Source organism: Tiliqua scincoides, chromosome 9 (genome assembly GCF_035046505.1).
Source record: "Tiliqua scincoides isolate rTilSci1 chromosome 9, rTilSci1.hap2, whole genome shotgun sequence".
Classification (NCBI taxonomy): domain Eukaryota; kingdom Metazoa; phylum Chordata; class Lepidosauria; order Squamata; family Scincidae; genus Tiliqua; species Tiliqua scincoides.
Window position 1 is genome coordinate 12516162 of NC_089829.1, and position 27477 is coordinate 12543638.

The 27477-nt window shown below is 47.1% G+C and overlaps 1 protein-coding gene across 1 annotated transcript in view; it reads left to right on the forward strand.

Moving 5' to 3' along the window:
* Positions 1 to 297: 297 nt before the first annotated feature.
* ARHGEF16 (Rho guanine nucleotide exchange factor 16) overlaps positions 298 to 27477 on the forward strand; it is a 36777-nt gene continuing 9597 nt past the window's right edge. Inside the window, exons 1-11 of the mRNA XM_066637421.1 lie at positions 298 to 855; positions 9567 to 9618; positions 9776 to 9948; positions 14434 to 14490; positions 14970 to 15130; positions 18882 to 19034; positions 19702 to 19831; positions 20939 to 21013; positions 21665 to 21757; positions 23430 to 23587; positions 27200 to 27400. Coding sequence (XP_066493518.1) covers positions 298 to 855; positions 9567 to 9618; positions 9776 to 9948; positions 14434 to 14490; positions 14970 to 15130; positions 18882 to 19034; positions 19702 to 19831; positions 20939 to 21013; positions 21665 to 21757; positions 23430 to 23587; positions 27200 to 27400 — 1811 coding nt within the window. The remainder of the gene's footprint in view (positions 856 to 9566; positions 9619 to 9775; positions 9949 to 14433; positions 14491 to 14969; positions 15131 to 18881; positions 19035 to 19701; positions 19832 to 20938; positions 21014 to 21664; positions 21758 to 23429; positions 23588 to 27199; positions 27401 to 27477) is intronic.

Sequence of the window (27477 nt, forward strand, 5' to 3'; positions counted from 1 at the left end):
TAATGCCACCGATTGAGCTCCTCTGTCCAAGTTAACGGTGTATTGAAGTGGTCCCAAAATGCAGACATGCTTCAAGATTCCTGTGCATGTGTTACACGCATCTGGGCCAGACACTGAGCAAGACCTTAATGAAACGGAATTGCCTTTGTTGGTCCTCTTATGATGGCTCCTTCAGGCATTCTGGTTTATTGGCTTGCCTTGGAGCCTCTCCTATGTGTTTACACTGTCTGCTAAAATTGAGTCCGTTCTGTCTTTTCTCTCTCAGTGTTCTCAGAGCACCGGAAAATTCATTGCATCATGTCGCAACGCCATTCAAATGCCTCCTTGGCCAACCAGGCCCTTCTCCTGGAGCATCAGCTTAACTCGGATCTGCACATTGGCACCAGTACAGTGACCCCGCATGGAAAGTGTGGCTCTGTGGCAGCCTTGGACAATGCTGCATTTTTGGCGGAGCACTCTCCGCCTCCCACTGGACCACGGCGAATTGTTCTCAGCACTGAAAGTCCAGCTGCCCTCAAGGTGGGCACCCAGCAGCTCATCCCCAGAGGCCTGGCTGAAGGACCCAAAGCCAAGGCCCCCTCTCGCCACCAGAGCTTTTCAGGACCCGTCGTGAACAAGGAGGCCGCCCGATGGGACCCTAAGCGCATGTCGGCCCCCAGCATCTCTTCTGAGGACACAGATGATATGGATGGCGGGGGTACACTGAAGCGCAATCTGCGCAGTATGTCATACCGGGCTGCCATGAAGGGCCTGGGGAGTAGTGAGGAATCAGAGGCATCCAAAATGGTTGTCACCCTGAAACCACCATCAGAAGAAGCCAGCGTGCACGGAGCTCGCAGCCCTGGAAGAAATAAGGTAGGAGTTCATCACATATAGATGTATATCTTATATAGCCAGGAGTGCTTTAGCACATCTTAAGAGGGATGCTAGTGGGTGTGGTGATAAACCACCTGTTCTGTGTGCAGAAGATCCTAGGTACAATTCCTGAGATCTCTAGATGAGGTGAGGAAAGAACGATCTCCAGGTCAGGTGGGGAGAAATGACCATTTAGGACTTTCAGCTTTCTGAGTCTGAATTGAGGCTGGTCCACTCATGAGGTCAACTGAAACTCTTGCATCCGGTGACAGATTGGTGCAGGGTGCTCTTCTCTGTTTGCCTGCTTGCCTCCACTGCGCTTCTTGTTCCACTCCTTAGACTGGAAAAGGAAGATGGGACCAGTGGTCCTTGTAGGACAGCAGTTCCTAAACTGGGATGTTCGGACCTGGCTATGGTGACCCATGCTTTAGTAACCTCAAGGCTGGACTACTGCAATGCGCTGTATGTGGGGCTACCTGCTAAAACAATTCAGAAACTGCAATTAGTGCAGAATGCAGCAGCCCAGGTGGTAATGGGGGCCAGACGTTCTGGCTCATCTGGACCACTGCTGCTGCAGCTGCATTGGCTGCCCATATGCTTCCAGTCCCAATTCAAGGTGCTAGTTCTAACCTTATGGCCCTCCATGACCTGGGTCCAGGCTACCTGAAAAACTGCCTCCTTCCATACATTCCAGCCTGCCCTCTTAGGTCAGCTGAAGGAGCTCTCCTACAAGTGCTGCCTTTGTCCCAAGTGAGGGGGTGGCATCTTAGGGGAGACCTTCTCTGTGGTGGCACCACAATTGTGGAATGCCCTCCCAGATGAATTGAGAACAACTTCCTCTTTCGTGGCTTTTTGGTGAAGCTTCAAATCATTCCTGTTTCATCAGGCATTTAGATAGAAAGTGAATTTTTGCCCTCTATATCTCTAATATACTATGGTGACTTGATTCCCTCTCTGAACTCATCGGTTCTCCATTGGCTCATTGAGTTCTTTCCTCTTTTCCTTTAATTTTTTTTTTTTTGCTCTGTATTTATATTGTTTTTCACCATACAATGTTAAAATTACTGTTTTAATGCCTTATTTGGTGTTTTTTTTTTTACTTGTGACATTTTGTACTTGATTGTAAAACTCTGTAAGCCACCTTCGGCCTGGGAAAGGCAGAATATAAACTTCTTAAATTAAATTAAATGTCACAATGCCCCAGCTAGAAAATGGTCACTACTCCCTTAAGGCAGGTGGCAACATCGCAATGGTGTTGATGGCATTTCTGCACTTGTATCGCCCCAGGGGGGGAAAATGTTTCCTCCTACCTGGGGGTTGTCATGGCTTTCTGGAGGGTGCGATGAGTCTGTGGCCGCCCTGCAGGCCTCCTTGCGCCTTGGAATGCCCCCTGAAGCGGTTGCAACTAATTAGGGAGGACCCAGCAGGAACCCTGAGCTCCAAGGTGCATGGAGCTCAGTGCTGAGCTGCGCAGTCTCACAGCCGTGCAGGTTAGAAGAGACACACAGAGGGAGATCAAGAGGAAGTGTGGAGGTTAGAGGAGTGCTGAGCTAGAGCATTGGAGAGGGGGAGAAGGAGAGGCTGGCACATCATTGGGTAAAGGGAGTGGACATGGTGTCTCGGGCATCTGGAAGTCTTTGGCCAGGACTGGTCTGAATTGAACCCTTGACTTCAGAAACAATCTAGTAGAGTTTCTGCTCAACGTTCTCTAAAGTTTTCTAGCTTTGGTCTTCATTCTAGATCAGGGGTGCTCAATAGGTGGATCGCGATCTACCGGTAGATCACGAGGGAAAATGAGTAGATCGCCGAGCCCTGTCTCTCCAAACTGTTAATATGTCAGTTTCGTCTAGTGACTAGACGAAACTGACATATTTAGCTGACACTAAACTGACACTGAAACTGACACTTTAGCTGCTCTTCAGGCATGCAGCAACAAAACTGACTAGACTCTAGTCAGTTTCATCAGTTTCGTGGCGCTGCATGCCGGAAGAGCAGGAGCTAAAGTGGGCGGCGGAAGCTGCATGCCGGAAGAGCAGGAGCTAAAGTGGGCGGCGGCGGGAGGGGAAGCTGGACTTGGTGGGCCTCATCTGACCTGGTCCAGCAGGGGCTCCATACATCAAAGGGGGTGTCTGTCAGACGCTTCCTTCCCCCCGGTAGATCTCCGGGCCTTGCTGGGTTTCAAAGTAGCTCTCGAGCCAAAAAAGTGTGAGCACCCCTGTTCTAGATTATCTTCCCTGGATCAGGCTAGTTTGTCATCTGGTCTTAATTACTGTCATTTTAGCAGATGTATGCAAGTGGGGAGATGTCAGAGGTCAGAGTGTGTTGAAGACAAAACAAGTTAACTCCACAATTGCCGAAGTCACCTTGCGCTGGGATGCAGGCTGCCTGTAGGCTCTCTTTGGGAACCGGGAACTTAATGGTCTCGGGCTTGAGGATTATTCGGGTTTTAAACCAGTATACCACAGAGACTGGGGTGATGTGGGAAGAGTGTGTATCAAGGAGGCTTCCCAAGCACAGAGTCCTTGCAACTGATCTTTCCTGGAAATGTTTAATAAGATGAAGTGGGGGGAGGGGGGACAACTGGCAGGGGATATCAGCTAGAGTTCATGGGCCTGCCGTGGAGGAATGATGTTGTCCAGCTGTTCTGGCTTGGCTTCTCCATAGTCATTAAGAATAAACATGGCTTAAGTCGAAAGAGATGACAGTCTTTCTTCTTGGAGAATCTTAGTTGGATAAAGTCCAGTATGAGTGGCCATGAATTAACTCTTTGTTGAAAAATCTGACAGAAGCCTCACTTTGAAGACCACCTTCCCCCTCTTCCATTTATAGGGTAGATCAGAGGTATGTGGGTGGGAGCTCAAGGGTGGGTTGCAGCCTGATCTCTGCTGCTGTGCAACATCTTGTCCTGAAGCTCACACCTGCTGTTTGAAAAGTAGCCAGGAAAGTGGGTCCTAGATAAGGATGAATCCCACGAGAGGCTTTGACTTGGAGGGGTTGCTTTGACCAAGTGACGCAATCATGGCATTTGAGAATTGGAAGGCACCTTGGAGGTCATCTAGTCCTACCCAGTGCAAGGCAATTGCTACAACATTCCTGTCAGGTAACTGTCTGCTTGAAAGCCTGCAGTGAGGGAAGTGGGCCTTCTTGCAGTGCGATCTGTGCACATCTACCCAGAAGTAGGTCCCACTGTGTTTAAAGGGGCTTACTCCAAGATAAGCACGTAGAAGATTTCAACCTGAATGTCTCTTCTGTGCTCCCCTTGCATAGCACTGCTCTGCTCCACTTTCTCCCCCTCCACTTTTCAGCACTGCGCATGTGCGTTCACACATGTGCATTGAGTGTGTGTACTGCTGCAGCTAAATTGCCCGCTCAGTTCTTGAGCACCTTGCAAGTTGGAGTGTGTGTGTCCCAAACTGCTACTGTGTTTCTGTGGCTGAGAAGCTGCTGGACCTGTTTAGTGGTGGCACTTGGAATGTGGAACTCTCTGCCCAAAGAAGCCCATCAAGCTGTTCTCCTTGAATTTGTAGGAACCCAAGCAAAACTTTGTTTTGTCTTGTAAAGCTTTGGGGGGGGGGGGGCTGATGATGTCCATGGCCTTCTCAGAGTGAGTGAATGAATATTTTGAGCAGCTGCCTTACGCTGAGTCAGACTTTGGTTCATCTCGCTGGCAGCAGCTCTCCAGGGTTTGAGACACTGACGTCTTTCCCTGCCTGACCTGGTGGTTGAACCCGCGACCTTCTGCATTCAAAGTTCCACTGAAGAGCAGTAGATGTGAAGGGTAGAGCTATGCTCCTTGAATTAAAACATTTGCATGGAATCAGTGTGCACAGAGCTATACCCGTACTGCTGGGCTTTTCAAACCGGGGCGTCATGACACCCTAGCCAGAGAGCCCTGGCCATTTTCCCCTTAAGGAGTGGGGGCAGGGGGGAGGCAGAGAACGCAATCCCCAGGATTGTGTCACTAAGGGGACTGCAGGGACTGGGATGCACTCGCCAGTCCCTGCAGCAGCCTGTTAGGGGTGCGGGGAGCCCTACACGAGTGCCTGCAGGGTCCCCTGCAGTATAAAAAGTGAAAGCCCACTGATTGCACTCCACTTCCGATTTCACGGAGGTAGGTTGCAATAGCTTCACTTTTTAAACCCCAGGGAGCCCTGCAGAAGGTCACACAGGGCTCCCTGACCCCAGACAGGCTGTTGCAGGGACTGGTGAGTGCATTCTAGTCCCTGCAGTACCCTTAGTGACACGATCCTGGGGATTGCGTCGCTGCCTCCCACCCCTGCAAGAACTTACTGTGGTTTAAATTCTGCTAGAGAGTTTGAAAACCGTTACTTTTGTTACCGTACTGGATTCAAACGGTAGCAATGAGTTATGTTTTAAGTCTATACAGGACCTATACAGTCTGTTCACCTTTAAGACTTTAGGCGCATCCATTTTAAATATCAACAGGGAATCTGAGTTCTTGAAAACAGGGTGTGGAAATCATTCACTGCTGTACAAGTGCTGAACTTCTTAGCTGGGGTCTTGTGGTTGTATTCTGCATTTTGTCTCAATGTGTCTTGTTGCACCGTCCTTCATGCTGATTTTTATGATCATCACACATCATGTTTCTTTCTTAGTTTGCATTTTACCCTTTTGTCTATATCCTGCACTGCCTTGAGCGCTCTGATGATTTGGAGGGACTTGCTTAAAAGTAATAATCCACAGTTCGTCTAGAGAGGGCTAGAGTTCAGTAGTGCAGCTCTGCGGAAGGTTCCAGATTCAAATTCTGGCCTGGCGAGGGTGACCCCTGCCTGAAATCCTGGACAGTTGCTTCTAGCAAGTGTGCTGAGCTGAGCTGAGCTGGGCTGATGATCTAATTTTACTCTTGTGTGTAGGCTGGCTTGGTGATCTTCTTTGCCTGAATGGTGGAGACAGTTCAGTAAAGTTCATAGCTGCCAACTCTTTATTTTTGGCAAGGGCAAAACCCTGATGACTTCTGGGGAGCTGCCTCCAGTCCAGCTGTTTTGGACTAGAGCCTTTCAGTTGGAGGGTCCTACTTTGAACTGCTTTCATTGACTTTGATAGCAGCAAAACCAGATCTGTTCCCCACACACTACATTTATGAGGTTCTTCAATCTGTGCCAGTTATTCTCTGGTTCAGGAATATTGGTGGGGCTAGTTGTATATATGTTACCCAAGGATGCACCAGCCTCTGCCCCCCCCCACTCTCCAGTGTTCTAGCTCAGTGTTCTCCTCCCCTCCACTTTTCTAAGCTTGTTCAGTGCCTATCTGAAGCATTTTCTTGCTGTCTTTTGAAAAACCACCCCAGCTTTTGGAGAAACTCATCCTCCTGTTTTACTCAAGCCTTACTCTGAAGAGTAACATAATCACAGTGCACAATGGTAAGAGAGGCTTCGGTGTCCAAGATGTCTGATTGGCTGGCTGCATGTTACGACAAGCGTAGCATGGGTGTGTGTCTCCCATAAAGAAACTGTGGCAGTAGATCTAGGGCAGGGGTGCTCACACTTTTTTGGCTCGAGAGCTACTTTGAAACCCAGCAAGGCCCGGAGATCTACCAGAGTTTTTTTTACAATGTTCGCGCCATCATAACATATAACATTTATGTGTACAATGTATGTTGGTGTACCTTGAGCCCCACTGAGTATAACAGGACTTACTCCTGAGTAGACATGCCTAGGATTAGGCTGTGAGGCTGCAATCCTAGCCACACTTACCTGGGAGTAAGCTCCATTGAGTACAATGGGCCTTACTCCCAGCGTTTCCTCCCAGAGGCACCTGAAGGGGGGGTTGGCACGCCGCGATCTACTCATTTTGCTTCGCGATCTACCGGTAGATCGCGATCCACCTATTGAGCACCCCTGACCTAGGGCAACGTTCCTAGCAAATCAGAGTAAAACCTGAGTCACTTGGGGTTCACTCCCACCTACCCCCCACAAAGAAAGCAAAGCTGAAACAAAGCATTCAAGGAAGTTGCTTAGAGGTTAGGACTGGGTCTTGGGGAAAGTATCTTGCTCGAGTCACTAAGTTTCAAAAGTAGGACTAGTATAAAGAGCTCAAGTTTCAAGAGCTTTTTTGTCCCTCTGCTCAGGGTGAGCTTATAGAAAAGCCCTTTTTTTGGGGGGGGGGGATACTGAATTTGGAAGCCTGGAATTCTACACCTTTTGCAAACTGAGCATCTCTAAGTTGGACTGGGTTAAGACCCCTGCCTGAAACATGGGTGGGTTGCTGCCAAGTCATGTTGACAGTACCGAGCTGCATGGACAAAGGGCCTGACTCTGCAAAGCAGCCTTCCGTGTTCAGATTGGGTTGTGTGACCCCATGTTGCGTAGCTTTCACTCATTCATCAGTAGCCTGTCTTGACTTTTCCACTTGGCTCTGGATCTGAGCTGCGAGTGTTTGGTTAAACATTGGGCAGCTTCAAAACACTTGTATGTGCTGCTGGGTGGCTGGGGAGGGGAAAAGCAATTCTGAGAGCGCGGCAGGTCGGAGCATTTTTGTGCAATGCCCATGTTTGTTTTCCTCAGGTCAAATCCGGATGATCCTCTTCCGTATTATATTTGTATGACGCACAGTTCAGAGCCAGGCATGGGGAGGAGCGACAATTGGTAATTCATTAAGGAGCAACTGCCAGCTGCAGAGGGACTACTAATTGCCTGTTTGGATTTCTGAAGTCCTTGGCAAACCAGTTTTTTTTTTCTACAAAAGGGAGGGGGGGAAGAACCAGGCGCTTACACTAAAAAGAAGGGCAGGAAAAGAGGAACCACTTAGATGTAGTGGTTAAGACTGCAATCCTGTCTATGCTTTCCTGGGAGTAAGTCCCATTGAACTCAGCTTACATATGAGTAGATGTTTCTAGGATTGTGTTGTAAGAGACTGAGTTGTGAAAGGGGGGTTTCCCTGGTTTGAACCTCTCCTCTGAAACTGACTCTCTGGGTGGCCTTGGGCAAGCCTCTCCCAAACTTAGGGCACAATCCTAAGCAAGTCTACTCAGAAGTAAGTCCTATTCAGTTCAATGGGATTTACTCCTAGAAAAGTGAGGATAGGCTTGCAGCCTTAGGGCCCAATCCTATCCAACTTTCTGGCTCCGGTGTAGCCACAGTGCAGCCCTGTGGTAAGGGAACACAGGTTCCCATACCTTGAGAAGGCCCCTGGTAACTGCCCCTCCATCACAGGATGCAGGGCACCCCTCACTGGCACAACTGCACCAGCGCTGGAAAATTGGATAGGATTGGGCCCTCAGTCATCCCCATCTGCAGTATGGGCATAATAATATTTTACAGGGCCGTCACAAGGACAACATTGAGATAATGCATGCAAAGTGCTGTGCATGTCCCAAATGTGCTCTAGTGCTAATTAAGTGTTCAGTGACTCAGTAAGGTTTGAACAGCACTTTTAGAGTATTGGAAGCATATTCTATTAACTGTGTCAGTAGCTTGCTTTAGTGTCCCCATAAGTGCCAAGAACTGATGGGTGGAGGGACCAAGGGAAGGGGCTTCACTTCAGTGGTAGAGCAACTTTTTGACATTCAGGAGGTCACAGGTTCAGTTTCTGCCAAGTAGGGGTAAGAAGGACCCTTGTCTGAAAAACTGGGGAGCCGCTGCCAGTCAGTGCAGACAATACTGGGTTAGATGAAAGAAAGGTCTGACTCAGTAGGAAGCAGCTTACGATGTAAGGGTACATTCCATAAGAGCTGCAAAGGAGGAATTTCCAGCCTTGTGACACTCTGCAGGTGTTGCAGTCAAGGTGATAATGGAATTAATAACTTGTTGCTTGCACGTTTGTGGGGCTGTCGTTCTGACTGATGCAGGCAACTGCAAGCAATGGGGTCCTGCTGTAACTCCTTTTCCACTCTATGCAGAGCTAAGTTTTGAATTAGCTCCTATGCTGCCCTGACCTAGGATCAGTCCCAGCTGTACCTTTGTTGACCAAAGAGTTTCATGTATGGGTGCCATTCATTAGCTGCACTTGTATTTTGCCCCCCTCCCTGTGCATATATTTTCTGTTTTGACTGGCGCAAAATGGGGCAATGCATTTAGTTACTTATAGAGTTTGGTTTAAACATTGTTACTTTGGGGAGGGGGTCTGTGGCGCTGTGAATTGTGATTTTAGCAGTGTACACCTTCCCCTTGCCACAAAAAAATGACCACCCCTCCTTCATAACCCAGGGGTTCATCAGAGTCTGAAAAGGAGTAAGAAATGCAGAAAAGAGCCCCAGGATAACTTGGGGCTCTTTGATTTTTTCTTCTGAGAAAGATGACAGTAGCATTGTGATTAGGGGATAGACTCTGTGTGTACTGGGATGTACTTGTGGGCATTTTGTACCACTCCTATGGTGACTTGGGTTACTTCAGCAGGTGGAAGAGCATGTGGATAAACTATCATACAACTTGTTTGCTATGTTTACCCCAAACTGATAGCCTCACATTGCCTTGACAAAACCAGAGATGGAGGGCTAAGCTTCTAGGCAGTGTCCACAACTGTTGTTAGCAGAGTGGGATGGGGAATGGGACTGGAGGCATAGAGTCAGCAAGTTGGACATGATCCTCAAGGTCATCCAGTCCAGCCCTGCTTGAAGCAGAAAAAATCCTCCCCCAAAAGGTGCCTGGAGTCTCTGCATGTTGGGTGGGAGATGCTTTTGACATGTTTGATGGAGATTGCTTAGCAGTTGAAGTATTCCTCTGTATCCTGATGGGGTTTCTCTCTTTTGACAGAGAACCCTTGGGCGGAAACGGATGCAGCGACATGGGGGCTCTTTCAAGGATGGTGAGTATATGGCACCCCCAGGCAGTTTTTGGAACCGTTGGGAGCAACAAAAGAATGTGCGTGCTTGGGATATTTTGTTGCTTGGGGTCATTGTCCAGTTTTATTTTAGTGGTGAAGGCTCTCTGCACACACTTGATTCTCCCAATTCCTTCTCCAGATCCCCGCCTGTATCAGGAGATTCAGGAGAAAGGCCTCAAATCCATCAGCCACGAGTCGGATGATGACCTCCTTGATGTGGAGACCATCCCAGAGGAGCCCCCCGTCCCAGACTCCACCATCGTGGTGAAGAACTATCGGCCGGCACATGTCACTTGGAGCCAGTTACCTGAGGTAGGACAGAGAACTGCTGAGGTGCAGGAGAAGAACTATTTTCAAAGATCTGCACTCCCTGTGTCTTCATGCTTATGTCTGCTGTGCACTGTGTGGTGTTTACTTACGAAGCTACCTTACCCTGAGTGGGTCCAGCCAGCCCAGTTTCACCTACTCTGATTGGAAGCAGCTCTTTAAGATGTTGGGGGAGAGAGACTTTGCCTAGCTAAGATCCTATGAACTAGAAATACCAGGGAACATAAAGAGTGCCCTGCTGGATCAGAACCAAGGTCCCATATAGTCCAACTTCTTGTATCTCATAGTGGCCCACCAGAAGTCTTGAATTCTCCAAGAGGCAACATGATACCTTCATCCTGTTGCCACTGCCTTGCATCTGGCATTCAGGGATAGGCTATTTCTAAAACCAGGAGGTTGTATGTACCCATCATGGCTTGTAGCCTGTGATGGACAAGCATGTCCCATTCCTATTTTAACACTGACAGCACAAATCACTACACTAAAAGTAAGAGAAACTGTGATATCAAAGGGAACGGCCAATTGTTTTGAAACCGAACTTCAGGTGCTCAGTTCTATAAAAGCTTAAATTAGATTAACAGTCATTTTCTGCAAAATTCTGTTATGTTTGTCTAGTGGAGTTTAGGCTTGCAGAGTGTGATCTGTGTCGTCTGTGGCAGGCTCTCCCAGATAGCGTAAGATGTTCCTCTTAGCTTGTCCCTTTTTTTGCATTCTCAGTTTAGTCAGTGAGCTTTTTTTCCATTTTTAAGTAATCCCAGAGGCATTTTTCACTGGGATTTGATGGGCTTTTTAATTTAGGGAGAAAAAAAATCCCATGAGATGAGCTAAAATAGCTGTTGAGGAATGTGTAATAAATTCTTGGTGCAAGATATCCAGTGGATCGGGTGGAAAGATGCTTCAGATTCCGAGCCTTGGTGCTTTTGAGTGTGCCTTCTCTTAGGACAAAACTGTCAACCCTCTTGAGCTGTGGCTGTACAAGAGCCAGTGTAACCTAGAAGTGGCTTGTCCCAGGTTCCGATCCCTGTCTAAACCTGAGTTTTGACTGAATGGTCTTGAGCCAACCGCTGTCCCAGTGTAACCTACCTTTCAGGGTTGGTTTTGAGGTGACAGTTGGGACCAAATTCTCAGAAGCATCATAGATGCTGTCCTGAACTCTTTGGAGGGAGGGGAGAAGGGAAAACGTAGCTTCTAATGCAGTGGTTCTCACACTTTTAGCACCGGGACCCACTTTTTAGAATGAGTCTCTGTCAGGACCCACCAGAAGTGATGTCATGACCAGAAGTGATATTTTCAGAATCGAAAATTTCAGGAAATTTTCAAGCAGGAAATTTTTTTTACAATCCTAGGCTGCGATCCTACCCACACTCACCCAGGAGTAAGTCCCATTGACTGTCATTGTTAAAAACATATACATAGTAGCTTGTTAAAAATACAGGTCTGTAACGTTTTCCCAAATGCAGTCATGTACCATGGTAGCATCAAGTCTAATACATTAAAAATAAAATTTTGAAATGAATGGGGACCCACCTGAGATTGGATTGCGACCCACCTAGTGGGTCCCGACCCACAGTTTGAGAAACACTGTAATGTATATTGTTTTTCAATGCCAGTCTTTCAATTTTATCCATTTAAAAAAGTTCCCTCTGGGTGGCCACTATTTATTCACTCCTGTTTAACTGGGCCTTTGGAAACTGCAATTCTCCTATTTATTGGGGGGAGGGTAGAAGAGAGAAATTGTCCCTGTTCACCCCATTGTAACACCCTACCCATGGGGCTGCTTGGTGGTGTCCCCTTGCTCCTTTTGTGAGATTTTGACCCCCTTTGTGACCAGAAACTGCCCTTCTTTCTTTATTTTGCTTTCTGAAATGTTACTCTTTGGGGGGAAAAAACACTATAAATATTTTTAATACTTTCACTTTTTTTACCCTCACATTTTGTTCAGAGGAGTTCAGGGCAGTGGATATGATCCCCCCCCCTTTGTTCCTCATGATGTCCCTGCAAAGTAGGTGAGGCTGAGAGATGGCAACTGGCCCAAGGTCACCTAGTCAGCTTTACAACTGAGCCAGGATTGGAGCAGGTCTCCCCTGCTGCCACCACGAGAGAAGAAGCTGCTTTTGCTGAACCTTTCACTGGCAGGAGCTGCTGAATGGAAAAGGACAAGAGACTGGGCTTCCCTTCCTTGGAAATATGTTAAAAGGCAGCTGACTGTTACCTGTGGGGAAATTACCTGCTCTACCCACTACCTTCAGTCAATATTTGTGCTTCTGTCTCCCTGCCCGTCCTGTATTTAGGTGAACTGGTTGTCACAATGCATTTTTTCCCCCATTCTGGAAGTCCTCTGTGCCAACCATAGCAGTCTGATGTGATGCACCACTTGGGTGATGTGGCCCAAAGGTGTGACTGCCTCTGGGGCTCACCTGCCACCCCTACTTTGTCCCCTTCTTTTGTGTTTTGCATTTAAACGTTGCAGACTTCCTTCTGGGTTCAGCAGCTCCACCTAGCCAGGGGATTGCCAGAGCAGGGTTTGTTTAACATTGCTGTGCCAGTCTCTCTGTTTGCTTTGCTCAGGGCCGTCCAGGTGTTTGAAACTTCCCAGATAAGGGAGTGAGTAATATATGGGAGAGTTGGCATAAGGTCATGGCTAAGAAACGGAGTGATGAATTGTGACTTCCATGGTTGGAATCCTCCGGACATGGCATTAAGGCAAACCACTCCTCCTTGGCCTCTGTCTTCCTCATCTGCAATATGGGGATAATGCTTTGAGGAATACATTAGGGTAATACATGCAAAAACCTTTGCACCCTCTATGCACTATGTATATGTTTTAGGTTACAAGCCATGATGAGTATACAGGTGTGTGTCACTTAATGACAGAGATACATTCTCCATCCCTGTTATGGGATTAGGTCCTTAAGCAAACATTCAGCCCAATCTAGTTCCTTTGTTGTGTAAATAGTTGCTCCCTACCAGACACTCTGAGGGCTACTGGAGACTGATTTCTTTGCATTAAGAACCTCTTCTTTGCTGTGTAAACAGAAACTGTGCTGCAGGCTATGGGAGACCTGATTGCCTCTTTGTTGTGCTTTGACCACCATTTAAGTGGTCCATAGTTAAGTTATTCCTCTCTTAAGCAAGGTACACCTGTATATGCAACAGCTGGGTTTTACAGGCAGCCTATTTGAATGGATTGTCACTCCCGATTTGTCAATGGATTGGAAGGGATTGTCGCTTCAGAATTTACCTTTTCAGCCGCACTAGACACTGTTCCAGAACCACCATTCAGAGCATGATACCAGAGTCTTGAGACTGAAGGATGCCAACACACATCTCTGAATGCCAGATGCAAGGGAGTGACGGCAGGTCTCTTGTTGTCTTCTGTCAGGGGGCTTCTAGTGGGCCACTGAGAGATGTAGGAAGCTGGACTGAATGGGCCCTTGGCCTGATCCAGCAGAACTCTTTTATGAAGTTGATCTGAGTGACTCCATTATGCCCTGGAATGGTCTGTTTTGAGCCTTTTTAAATTAAGAATATTTGTACAGGTCGAGACTCATTATTCGCAAGGCAAGAACTCGCGTGGATGGCAAAAAACTCACTATAATAAATCAATTTAAAAAACAAAGTTTCTTTGCTCTGGTGATTTAAAACAGCCTTGCTGATCTTTTGAAATGCACACAGAGGCAATCTGTCTGTCTCCAGTCGCTTAGGCTTCTCTAGGAGTCATCCATCTCGCCCTTCACCAGGAGCCCCAGCAAGGGGGAAAGAATTGAGGAGGTGATAATCACTGTCATTTAGCCTTCTTTCATGTGCTCAGGAGGAATGACTGATGGATTGTCAGCCTGCTGCCCTCTTTGGCATTATTAAAGGACTGTTTTCCTTTAAAGGGCCCTTCTCATCAGCTTTGAGATAGAAAAAAATCTGTGAATACTTAGATTATACCTGTAATCACTTGTATGGCTGTCTCTCTGCAACAGTAAAAAGCAGTTTTTTAAACAGTGATTTTAAAGGGGTGCATTTTTTCCCCTTCTCCAGGGATCAGCACTTTCCTTCTCATTTGCAGAGGCCATTCGTGTTGAGTCAAATCCATGTATAAAAAAAAATCAGTGTATAACAAGGCTAGACCTGTATACCGTTTTTCAGCAAAAAAAGTTCACTTACAGAGTGGCTTACAGAGAAAATTAAATAACTAAATGGTTCGCTCTCCTCAAAGAGCTTACAAATTCAGAACACAATTAGCAACAACCACTAGAAAAGACCCAGTGCTGGGGTAAAGAGGGACAGTTGCTCTCCACCTGCTAAATATAAGAGGCGCTCTACTTGACAAAAGAGTCTCTTAGCTCTGGCGTATGTGAAATCGTAATCGTAAAAGGGGACCTTTATCTTTGATGTGTTTCCAAAACGTTAAGACAAGATTCATGGATCTATGGCTGGTTCTGACCATTCCTCACTTGTAACTTTTTTTTTTTTTTGCAGGTGCAGGAAGCAGGCATCCTGGGGCGGATATCCCCAGAAGAACGAAGGAGGCAGGAGGTAAGATCTCCGACAGTCCCTGTGTGACTTTACTTATTTGCGAAAAGAGGAATTTTTTTGCAAATGCTAGGAACCAAACAGGTGATGCTTTAAGAGCTTCTCTCTCTCTCTCTCTCTCTCGCTCTCTGATTTAGGAATTCTTAAAGGATATGTTGCCTCTGAGCACCTACAGAGAACTTTAGAAAGGAATTGGAAAACCCTGTCTGTGCTTAGCAGTTTCAAAGGCAGAGCTGCCTTTGGGACATGTGATGCCCCAACCGCTTGCTCAGAAATTAAGTCATAGGAATATAGGGAGTTGCCTTGGGACAAATTGGCCCATGTAGCTACAAGAGTTTCTCCAGGGATCGGCAGTCCCTCCCAGTGCCCCCCTTACCCACCTTGTGAGAAGATGGTTCAGTTTTTCTTGGCTTTATGGTGGGCATAAAGGCTGCACTGAGATCTAGCCCTGCAAATGTTAAAGTTGAACTTCTTTTACACAGGCTATTTTTGAGATTATCACATCCGAATACTCCTACATGCGCAGCCTGGATATCCTTGTGACCCACTTCCTAAAATCCGAATCGCTAAAGGAAACCATGACCCAAATGGACCACCATCACCTTTTTTCCAATATCGGGGATATCCTGACTGTCAGTAAAAGGTAACCCTCTAGGGCCACAGAGCGTCAAAGACTTTTTACGAGAGATAGTGTGGTGTAGTGGTTAGAGCATTGGACTTTCAGCCTAGTCTAATTCTCACTTGGCCACAAAGTGTGTTGCATGAGCTCAGTTGCTTTCTCTCTCTCTAGAGCAGTGGTTCTCACCCTTTTTAGCCCGGGACCCACTTCTGAGAATGACAATCTGTCTGGGGCCCACCGGAAGTGATGTCAGCAACCTGGAAGTGATGTCATAGCTAGAAATGACATCATCAAACAGGAAATGACATCACGGTGATGTCAGAGCCAGAAGTGACGTCATCAAGCAGGAAGTTCTTGCCTAGAAACTCAAACTGTAAATGACAAGAGACAGTATTCCAACTCAGAAGTTTCTTCCAGTTCTCCCTGCCCTCGCTACCATTGCCATCAAGCAAAAAATAAAACATCTGGAACAAAATATTTGTGTATTTATTTACTACTGTTTTTATTTCTGTCTTTATTTACAAAATCTCAAGCAACTTCTTGTATTGCACTTGATACTAACAAACATTGATGTGGCTATTGATACTGTGCACTGCATTAGCCAGAAACAAGTGCACCCCACTCCTTCACCTCAATACAAGAAGTAGCTTGAGCTTTTGTCAATGAAGTCAATAAAAAAGTAGTATCCCCCTCAGAAGGAAGTTAAGCAGGGACGCTTCCCCTCATCTCCCCCAAGCCTAAGCACGTCTACTCAGAATTGACTCCCATTATTGGCAATGGGGCTTACTCCCAGGTAAGAGTAGACAGAATTGCAGCCTAAGAGAGAAGTAAGAAGAAGGGAAGGGTGCACATCAGAGAAGTGGCTGGGGGAGCAGCACTCTCCCTGGGTGCTTCTCCCCCCCCCACATGCCAGGCTTGCCCTCCCTCAGGACTTGCTGAGGGAGAGTCAGCATGGCTTCTGTAAGGGTAAGTCTTGCCTCACAAACCTTATAGAATTCTTTGAAAAGGTCAACAGGCATGTGGATGTGGGAGAACCCGTGGACATTATATATCTGGACTTTCAGAAGGCGTTTGACACGGTCCCTCACCAAAGGCTACTGAAAAAACTCCACAGTCAGGGGATTAGAGGACAGGTCCTCTCGTGGATTGAGAACTGGTTGGAGGCCAGGAAGCAGAGAGTGGGTGTCAATGGGCAATTTTCACAATGGAGAGAGGTGAAAAGCAGTGTGCCCCAAGGATCTGTCCTGGGACCGGTGCTTTTCAACCTCTTCATAAATGACCTGGAGACAGGGTTGAGCAGTGAAGTGGCTAAGTTTGCAGATGACACCAAACTTTTCCGAGTGGTAAAGACCAGAAGTGATTGTGAGGAGCTCCAGAAGGATCTCTCCAGACTGGCAGAATGGGCAGCAAAATGGCAGATGCGCTTCAATGTCAGTAAGTGTAAAGTCATGCACATTGGGGCAAAAAATCAAAACTTTAGATATAGGCTGATGGGTTCTGAGCTGTCTGTGACAGATCAGGAGAGAGATCTTGGGGTGGTGGTGGACAGGTTGATGAAAGTGTCGACCCAATGTGCGGCGGCAGTGAAGAAGGCCAATTCTATGCTTGGGATCATTAGGAAGGGTATTGAGAACAAAATGGCTAGTATTACAATGCTGTTGTACAAATCTATGGTAAGGCCACACCTGGAGTATTGTGTCCAGTTCTGGTCGCCGCATCTCAAAAAAGACATAGTGGAAATGGAAAAGGTGCAAAAGAGAGCGACTAAGATGATTACTGGGCTGGGGCACCTTCCTTATGAGGAAAGGCTACGGCATTTGGGCCTCTTCAGCCTAGAAAAGAAACGCCTGAGGGGGGACATGATTGAGGCATACAAAATTATGCAGGGGATGGACAGAGTGGATAGGGAGATGCTCTTTACACTCTCACATAATACCAGAACCAGGGGACATCCACTAAAATTGAGTGTTGGGCGGGTTAGGACAGACAAAAGAAAATATTTCTTTACTCAGCGTGTGGTCGGTCTGTGGAACTCCTTGCAACAGGATGTGGTGACAGCATCTGGCCTAGATGCCTTTAAAAGGGGATTGGACAGGTTTGTGGAGGAAAAATCCATTACGGGGTACAAGCCATGATGTGTATGTGCAACCTCCTGATTTTAGAAATGGGCTATGTCAGAAGGCCAGATGCAGGGGAGGGCACCAGGATGAGGTCTCTTGTTATCTGGTGTGCTCCCTGGGGCATTTGGTGGGCCGCTGTGAGATACAGGAAGCTGGACTTGATGGGCCTATGGCCTGATCCAGTGGGGCTGTTCTTATGTTCTTATGTTCTCCCCCCCACCCCTGCTCTCTTGGCAGCCAGGCAACCAGGGATCCCCCTCACCCCAGCAAAAATATAGAGAGAGGATGTGCTAGCCAGGGCAGGAAAGGATTGTGGCTTCCAGGCGTTTTCAGAGAGGGAGAGAGGTCGTGATGCAGAGGACGAGAACAGCAGTGGGGTGGCGGCGGTGGCAATGCTGCTTTCAAGGCAGGCTCACAAGAGGGGAGATCACGCGGATCTGCCTCTACTCACCCAAGCCCTGTGTTCAGGTCTCTGCCTACACTCTCCAGCCCAATCCAGCTGCAGGGGGGGGGGCTGCTCTGTCTTGCAACCCTGAGGCAGCCAAGCTGACAAAGGTTGGTGGGGAGAAGCCTGGCTGGCTCGTCCGCGTCTCTCCCGGTCCTTCTTTGCCTGCAATCCGAGCCTGCACTCCGCAGTGGCCCCCCTGAGGGAAGCTCCAAGTGCAGAGGGAGGTACAGCTGGAGGGCAGCAGCATGCTTTCTGGGGAAAAGCGGCATGCTGCTTCCTTTGCACATGTGCAAGCCGCTCTTAGTTGCATTTCAATGCCGGGAAGCTTAAAATGGCGATGCCCAGGCTTTACCCACTTCCAAAATGGCACCGCCTAGGTCTTTTGCCATCTTCCAAGATTGCTGCCGCCAGCTTCTCGCAACCCACCAGAAATTGGATCGCGACCCACCAAGTGGGTCCCGACCCACTGTTTGAGAACTACTGCTCTAGAGTGCAGTGGTGTTGTGAAGACTGAGGGCAGGATAAAAATGTCTGAATGAGAATTGGATCCAAGGAGATCTGTTTTGTTGCCAGCTTATCACACAAGACAGTTGTGGAAGTCTGAGATGTTCTTGTAAATAAATGCCTGTGTACTCCACCCTACTACTCTTCTCCCCTTCCCCCATCCCCAATTATGTGGCAGGGTAACTTGGTATCATCTATGAAAGCCTGACTCTGTAACATATGCAAATGAGGCGAGTTTTTCTAGTTTGTTGCTGGCAGCTAAGGTTGTGCAAGGTCAGCTGTGCAACTCAGGTTTTGCAGAAGTCACCTTTTGGGACTTGGGAAGAAATCTGGCTCAGGTTGTGCTTTGGCTGGTTGTTGATTTGGTAATTGCAACTTGACACGCAACCTGTGAGGCACCCTTAGACACAGTCACACCATTGGTCCTCCGAACTTTGCATTGTCTGTACTGACTAGCAGCAGCCCTCTAGAGTTTTAGGCAGAGGGTCTTTTCCAGCCGTATTTGGAGATGTGGTGAACTTCCTGCATGCTCTGGTGCTGAGCTATACTCCTTCCCTCGAATGACATTGGTGGGCAGGAGATTCAGGGCAGACACAGCAAAGGAATTATTTCCCAACACGGAATAGCCTACAGTACTCTGTGCCTCAGGACACAGTGTTGGCCACTGAACTGTCATTTTCCCCTCCCTTCTTTGGCACCCTAGTTTTTTTGAAGACTTGGAAAAGAGGCACCAGGAGAACGTCCAGATTGCAGACATCAGCGACATCCTGGAGGATCACGCCACCAACCATTTTCACCCATATATCATCTATTGTTCCAACGAGGTCTACCAGCAGAGGACCCTCCAGAAGCTGCTGTGAGTTCTTGCATCCCTTTGTCCCCAATCCTTACGCAGACTTCCTACTGATCTTCAGAAGTTGGGATCTGGGTCAAGGGACTAGGTGTAAGATTGCCAGTGTGCTTCTAAACTCTCCTTCTATAGCTTGCTTAACAGGCAGGTGAGTAGCAGTAGTTAATCTCTGCCTGTTTTGGGGTGGCTGCTGAGCCTATTGCTACAATTGTACTTAAAATCATGTATAGTGGGCCCTCCACTGATTTGAGTATCTGCAGATACCAAGTCCACAGCTTGAGGGCTTCCTCAGAAGCCTCCAGGACACAACTGGAAGTCATCAATATGAATCAGAAGTGACTTCCTGTTATGTCCTGGAGTCTTCTGAAGAGGCCAGGAGACCACATGTGACCTCCAGAAGACTGGGCCAGGTAAGCTATTGTGGTGCCACGCCAGCTACCCCCCCCCCCCAAGGATTTAATTATCTGTGGATTTCAGTATCTGTGGGAGATCCTGGAATAGATTCCCCCCAGATACCAAGGACCCACTATACTTCATTTTGAATAATGTTTATAAAATCATGTACTTAATGTAAATGAGCGTGCTTGAAAATTAGAGGCCTGTGTCGGAAGAATCTGTGAAAAGAGAAGGAGAAGTACAACCTAACCTGTGGTGATGTCCTGTCCTGTTGCAGAGCTGGGAACCCTGCCTTTAAGGAGCAACTGAAGCGCATTGAGCAGAAGCCAGAGTGTGGCTTCCTTCCCTTGATCTCCTTCCTCATCCTCCCCATGCAGAGAGTGACGCGCTTGCCTCTTCTGATGGATGTGAGTAAACGTGGTAGGAGTGGCACTTGGTGGAAATGCAGGAGCCTTCTAAGTGACTCAGCCTGCTAGTTAGTTCAAACTCTTTGCCATGCTGCTAGGCCTTAGTGAGGAGCTGCCTTCTCGTGCCTCACTCTTGGTGCCAGGCTCCACCAGACTTTTTACTCTCCTACCACATTCATTCAGATCATCTGTTCCAAACAAAGCATTAAGATAACTGCATGTTGCTGTCCCTCTTTAAATGTTGAATGGTAGGTTTATACCTTGATTTTTCTACTCTGTAAATTCTTATCTACACACAAAGGTAGCTTTGGCAGCTCAGGTTTAGCAAGGCTTATTTTTATAGGTGTTCGTTTCTAGTGAGTAACATAGGATTAAAGCCTAAATCTTACTGAACTCAGTGGGCTTGCTTCTGAGTAAAAAAAAAGCGACAAAAATAATTCATTTTCAAACACCTTAACTTATTTTTGAACATTGAAAGATGTCCCATTAAGGTCTTAAGGAGGTAGTGTCACCTAAATGGAGCAGTAAATCAGAACTCTCATCTCTGCCATGAATTCACCGGCTGGTTGTGGGCAAGCCACGCCCATTCAGCCTCCATCTTTCCCATTTGCAGTATGGGGCTAATAAGTGTTGTCTTCCCTGAGATACTTGGAGATCTGATTGTAGGTGGGGCTGTGCATTTAAACACAAAAATGGCAAGTGCCATCAAACTCCACAGTTCTGTAGCCAGGTGACCCACCACAGCAAGACAAACTGAATTCTGGAGCTTTTGTAAATGGTGGAACTTGAAAAAAGTTGATTTAACTTTTTTTTGCAATGTTTACTATCTTTTCTGGGTTGATTCTGGTTTTGCTTGCTATGGGGAGGGGCAAGGGTCAATTCCCTAGCCATAAGGACTAGAAACTTGATTTTATCATATCAGAATATGAATATTCAGACTTCTGAGCTACTCAGGAGGCTGAATTCCCCCCACCCCGCTGCTTCAGTCATGCACCTAGTGATCCTGCAGAATTGCTACATACACACCCCAGCCATAGTCAAGATACCTGGCTGTCTATGGACTCAAAAAAAAGTATATGCAGCGTTTGGTCTCCTTCTCTTTTGCAGACAGTCTGCCAGAAAACATGGCGGCACAGTCTTGCCTACGAAGCTGCCACGCAGGCTCTGAAGGCCATCAGTAAGGTAAGAGGCTTGGTTGCATGCGGCGTATGAGTGATTGACATTTGTAGAATTTCATTGTCAGGAGCTCACATTGACAAGCACACTTGCTAGACGACTGTGAGCAGGATGGAGGATAAAGCCAATATTGCAGGGAGGCCCTGTTGAATCTTCAGCTCTTTCAGTGTCCAGGGGAGATATAAGGTGAGAGAGTTCCCTGAAACCTTCCACCCCTTGTCAGTGAGTACAGAATGCTGTTGCTGCTTATTTTTTGTTTTTCTTTATTTAAAAGATTTACAGGTTGGCCCTCTGTATCCACAGAGGATCCACCCCCCCCCAGTGGATAATTGAATTCGGGGTGTGGGGGCCATCAGATGACCTCCGGTTGTGTCCAGAAGTGCCTTATGGTTGCATCCAGAGGTATTCTGAGGTGCATATAGGTCGTACATGACCGGAAGACACTTCCAGTCACATCTGGGAGGTTTGTTGAGGCCCTCCAGGCGTGGGTGTGGTGAGGTAGGTCAAATCCATGGATAAGGAGGGCCCACCTGTATATCCCGCTTTTCCTAAAAAGGCCAAAGTGGCTTACAATATTAAAATGGCGAGTGGTGCCCGAAAAGTGACAGGCAGTTGGGGCCTCTGGCTACATATGGCACTTGCCTCTTTCCTTTCCAGCTTGTGAAGAAGTGCAATGAGGGGGCCCACACCATGGAGAGAACAGAGCAGATGTACACACTGCAGAAGCAGCTGGAGTTCGGCAAAATCAAGGTGAGATTTGGGCAGGATCCTCATCACAGGGGGGCTTTTACACATGGCAGAGAAAGGCCCAGGGTCCCCTCACCTCAGTGGCTTACTTCACTTTTATCATATATGTAAATCTCATGTTTTATCCCTTTTAGTCTTTAAAATAAAGAATCTCTGGCTGAGAAGTGGCACCAACCCTTTGTCCAAGCAGGCATTTGAATTCAGTTCTTTCCAGTGTTGTATCTGCTATACTACAGTTAGGCCGACCAGGCTGGAGGGGGATCCACTTCATATTTGCTTTCTTTTTAACTAGAGCCCCAAGGTGCACAAACCAGTATCAGGTGCAAAACTAGGGACTGGGGTAGGAGCAGAGCTTAGTGCATGATGGCAGCCTAGAGGGTGCAGAGCCAGTTCCACTGTGCATCTCAAGAGCCTAACAGTGAGATGACCTGAATGACAGCCCAATCCTATCCACACTTTCCTGGGAGTAAGCCCCATTGACTCTAATGGGACTTACTTCTGAGTAGACATGCATAGGATTGGGCTGTGAGTTGACTACAGATCAGAGATTCTAACACACAACTCCTAAAGTGGCCAACAAAGCTGTACAAATTAGTTGACTTTGACCTGGTCAAAACCAGCTAATTAATATGTCTGTTTTTTAGATGAGGAGCACTAAGACTATGAAAGAGAAGTAGTTAGCACAAGAGCATCTGAGACAGAATATTTGTTTTTAACTTGCAATTTTACTTGCTATTTTTGAGGATTGGAAACTCCTTGCGGATCACCCCAGGATTTACTAGTAGATCCCAACCTACCTTCCACTTACCCTGCAGTACCCCATGCTAGCTGTCTGAGCTTGACTTCATGCCATGTCAATCATGCAAACCAAGCTCTTGATGGTTGAGGATTCTGAGGGTTTTAGTAGAGAAGGACAGAGAAACCTGGAGGAAATTGCAGAGTCCTGGTCACCTCTGCTTATCTGTCTTCTTCTCTAGTAGCTAATTATCCTTGCTTCTTCCCCTCTTAATCTTTAAGGAAAATTAGCCAGAGGGAGAAAAGCAAAGAAAGATGACTGAGGCAGAAAGCATTGCCTGCTTGGTCCCTATCTATCTCACCTGTCCTCCAAGGAACTTGGAGCAGCTTCTCCCTTCCCCTGTGTCGTCCTCACAGCAACCCAATGAGGTAGGCTGGGGTAAGAGAGAAACTGTTCCAACACCCCCTCAATTTCCTGCATGACTGAGTAGGAATCTGAACAGCATTTTCCCCAGTGTTAGTCGAAGTAGTAGATAGCTCTCAGGCTAACCTGCTGTATATTTATTATTAAAATATCTGTATACTGCTTTTCAACAAGAGAAGCTCGCAAAGTGGTTACATAGCAAAATAAATCAATGAGTGGCTGCTGTTGTGTGATCAGGGTAACCTGTAGCCCGGTTGCCAATCCTCCAGCCTTCCTGATTCCATGAAGTATGCCTTTTCTTTATTTTCAAAGAGTTGTTGTGTTGTGGGGCCAGCTGAATAATGGGTTATAAAAGAGAAAGATGTCTGTTTTGACAATGAGAATCGGTTTAAGTCAGTGTTCAACTGACTTTGCTTTAGATTTAGCCTTGTTCACTGAGCGTGGATGACATCGTGGCCTGACATCCTTTGGTTGCATCAAGTTGCTTGACGAGTCTGGTGGGTCTCTCTTCCCCAGAACTTTCCCCTTATTTCTGCTTCCCGGTGGCTGCTGAAGAGGGGGGAGCTTTCCCTGCCCCTGGCCGAGGACGGGGGCATTTTCCGGAAGGGCTCTGGCCGAGCCAACTGCTACCTCTTTGTGTTTAACGACGTCCTGATCATCACCAGGAAGAAGAGGTGAGAGGAGGGGGCTTTGATGGGCCTGCGTTTGGGGGCTCTTTCCTCATGGTAGTGCATGTAGAACTTAACCTCTTGGCTGTGATCTGCACCAAGCCATTTCTGGTGATCCATGTCTAATCTCAATTAAGTCCTGTGTGTTTGGTTGGGAAGAGTAGGAAGTTTTGATCACTTGTGAACTTATGTGTTCATCACATTTTAGTCTCACCACAGCTCTGTAAGGTTAGGCTTTCATGTGCCAGAAAAAGGAATCTTCTAGAACCTCTGACCGATGTATCCATTGCCACTCCCCAAAAGTGGCTGTGCATAGCCTTGATGACTGAGAAGAAATTTGAACCCACATCCCTCGGTCTGAATCTCACCCTCAATTTAGTTCTGTGATCTCCAAGTGTATAAATTGTTTTTTTTGGGGGGAGGGGGGAAAGACTGTGCTTTATGGTCTATAACAAGTATTAATGACAGAATGAAAGCTTGGAGAGAAGAGGAACTTTATGTGTTACATTGTACAAGCAGATCTGTATGAGAATTAATACATGCATTTATGTTAAGTGTGGACCCCTGCCACATGCACACAAGTGGTAAACAGATTATGTGGTCTTCTATAACATGTGAATAACTGTATGTGCAGACAGATCAACCATTGGTGTGCGCTATCCGTTGATTCCATGCGCCTACAACATAATGTGTGAATAGCCCTCCACTCTGGGTTGATGCATGTTCAGTTCCAGTCTTTTCTAGCAAATGGGCAGAGGCTGGAACAGTGAAAAGACTGTGATGATCTGAACTGGGAGTGGCTTTGCTATGCAAAGGGGAAAAACAGTGTCATGGCACAGAAGTCCCCTTGTCCTCCTTCAGAGGAATGTGCCCTGAGGCACTGGGACCAGAGGGGAGCATCTTCCTCCCTTCCTCTTGACGGGACTTTGATCTTTTTAAAGATGTGTCTGAGCTGTGTGTGTGTCGCTAATCTAGGATTGGCTCCCATGCAACTGAGAAGAATGTTTAAAGGCCCCAGTTTTGTGGGCAGTGCCAGTTTTCATGAGCTGTGTTTCTGATTCCATGGGAAAGACTGAGGTGGTTAGCCCTTATCGGCAAGTCTGTGTCATTCAGTCATTAGTCCAGTTGCAACCAAAGATTGCACATTGATTTCCTGGCTTGTTGGAATCATTCAGGCTAAAATGTTTTGGCTCGGATGCCCACAGAACAAGCAAGAATTAAAGCACATAGGAACAGGGAAGGAGCACATAGGTGTGCCACTGTGGAATCTGCGGTTTTGTGTGTGAGCTGGGTGCATTTTTCCGGTGAAAGGTTGATTCTGTTGTGTTGTGTTTTCTTCCTTGAGTGTCTTTCACCAGTTGTCCGCAGATTGCTAGCTGGAGTTGGAAAATCTTGTGAGTGTGTTGGACGACAGTCCTGGCAGCTTGCTGCTCCATAAACACTTGAGAAAAGTATTTGTGATAAGCAGGGATCTGCGGAATGAACCGTGGAATGCGATGTCGCCCAAGTGTGTGCCTGATGTCTTGCAAGTTGGCTGTCTTGCTCTCATTCTCTCCCCCCCATCCTGCCATTTTTCTTCCTGCTCTGTTCTGTCATCTTTGGGATTCTCTCCTTGGTTTGGAATGCCCGCTGCGCATTTGGCAAGGAATGGGGAGGTTACTGATTTATGTGGGAATTGCCTGCTGGGATAGACACTGCTCGTGGCTAATCTGTTCCCAAGTGGCTATTTAATGTGAAGACTGAGAGGGAGAGGAGGCGGGGACTTTTCCGTCAGAGAAACCTCTTGCAATGTGCCTTGGTTATGTTTTGTGGAATTGTGCTGATGATGGGAGCGTGGAAAGCAGTTCAGTGTCATCAAGCACTGACTGGCAGTGCCTCACCAGGGTTTCAGACAAGGGTCTTTCCCAGCCCTGACTGGAGATAGTGACCAGCATTGAACCTGGGACCTTCAGCAGGCAAAGTAGATTCTGTATTCACTTCTCCACTTGTCATTTCCTGAATTGATTCAGTTAGTTTTTCTGTAGTAAGGGTAAAACTTGAACACAGAGTCCTTTGACAATAGATATAGGACTCCTCTGCCTAGAGACGGTCCCAGGGTCAATCTTTATTAGCATCTCTGGTAAAGCACCCTTAGTTGGGAACCCTAAAGAGATGCTGGCAAGCACTGCTCGACAACACTGAACTAGTGGGACCAATGTCAAGCTCGATAGAAGACAGCTTCACATGCGTTGCTTTTAAAATGGGTGCCCTTGAGAGTCACAGACCTGTTTTGTCTTTATGATGTAAACCAAGGTTTCCCAAAATCCTTCATGTTCTCTATCTGGCTTCCAGAGTTTTGCATGGCACCATGTGTGTACTTTTCAAAGCTATGCTGACTGGACTTTTTGCAAGCAGCTAGATCACTGGTTCCCAACTTGTGGTCTGTGAGACCCTGAGGAGTGGTCCATGAGGTCTTAGGGGGGGAAAAATCACCTTTGATCACTTCCAGTGTCTTGCCAAGCAAGCAATCTCTCACAGACCACCAAAGAGAGTGGAGACCGCCCACAGGCACTAGTTAAACATCAGCTGTGGCTGTGGGCAGTCCATTTTCTGTCCTCTCTGATAGTTTGTAGGGGAGCGCTTGAGAGGCAAGAGAGGGCAGAGGCCAGTCCACCCACAGTCTCATGTGGTCCACAAGGATTCCAATTTTTGCTTCAGTGGTCCGCGGCCTCCTAAAGATTGGGAACCACTGAGCTAAATGAAAGGGAAGATAAGAAAAATGGGGCCAGCTTTGTACTGGGAAGGATGTGGTGGAGAGGAACAGCTAGAAAGGAGCTTAGTGGTTGAGTTGTGGTATTAACTGGCAGAACCTGTGGCTATGGCCACTGTCTTATTGATTGATTGATTTGGATTTGGGCAGGAGGTCTGGTCTAGAGGGTTGAGCCTCCATTTGCCTGAAGATAACATCTGAAGGTCGCCAGTTCGAGGCCATTGGCACCGTGCGACCTTGAAGCAGCTGACAAGCTGAGCCGAGCTATTCCATCTGCTCTGAGCATGGGAAGATGGAGGCCAGAATGTGCGACCAGATCAAGAAAGAAACATCTCAATGTTGTGGTTTCTTGAAAGATAGAAACCTTCTTTCAAATTGTAAAAATCCCTATGGGGATTTAATTTGCCTGCCTATGTAAACCGCCTTGAATAAAGTCTAAGGAGAAATCTGAGGACCAAGAAAGGCAGTATAGAAATACCTGTATTATTATTATTGTTATTGTTATTATTTGTAATCCACCTTTCTTCCTGAAGGGCACCCAAGGTGGCTAACAGCACTTACAAAGACATAAAACTGTCTTCATTGTCTTTGGTGGGTTTAGGGGGATTAGACACATTCATGGCAAAGGAGAGGTAGCTTAATAGAACCTCCACATTCAGAGGCATTCTATGTTTGAATGCTGTTGCCTTGGGGGGCAGCAGCCAGGAGAGCTGTTCACCTTGTTTGAGAGCTGCCCTGAGATATCTGGTTGGCCACTGTGGGGAAATGGAGCTCAGGGCTTGCAGAACCTTTGGGGGCTCCTCTTATGCTTCTTGAGTTCTGTTTATTTTTCCCTTTCCTTGATTGCCTCTCTTTGTTGTTTCTGGCAGTGAGGAGAGTTACGTCGTCCTCAACTATGCCATGCTGGAGCAGCTGTCCGTGGAAAAAATAGAGAATCCAGAGTCCCCCTCCTCTCCCTCCAGCAAGCCAACATCCGGAGGCATCCCCCGAAGTGGCTACTTGTTTCGGGTGACCCTGAACAAGGACAGTGAAGGCAAGCGGGAGGAGATTGTACTGGCCACAGAATCTCTGTAAGTATTACGTGGGCTTTCCTTTTTTTAAATTTTTTTTATTATTTTCCAAAATAAAAACAAACAGCAAATATAAA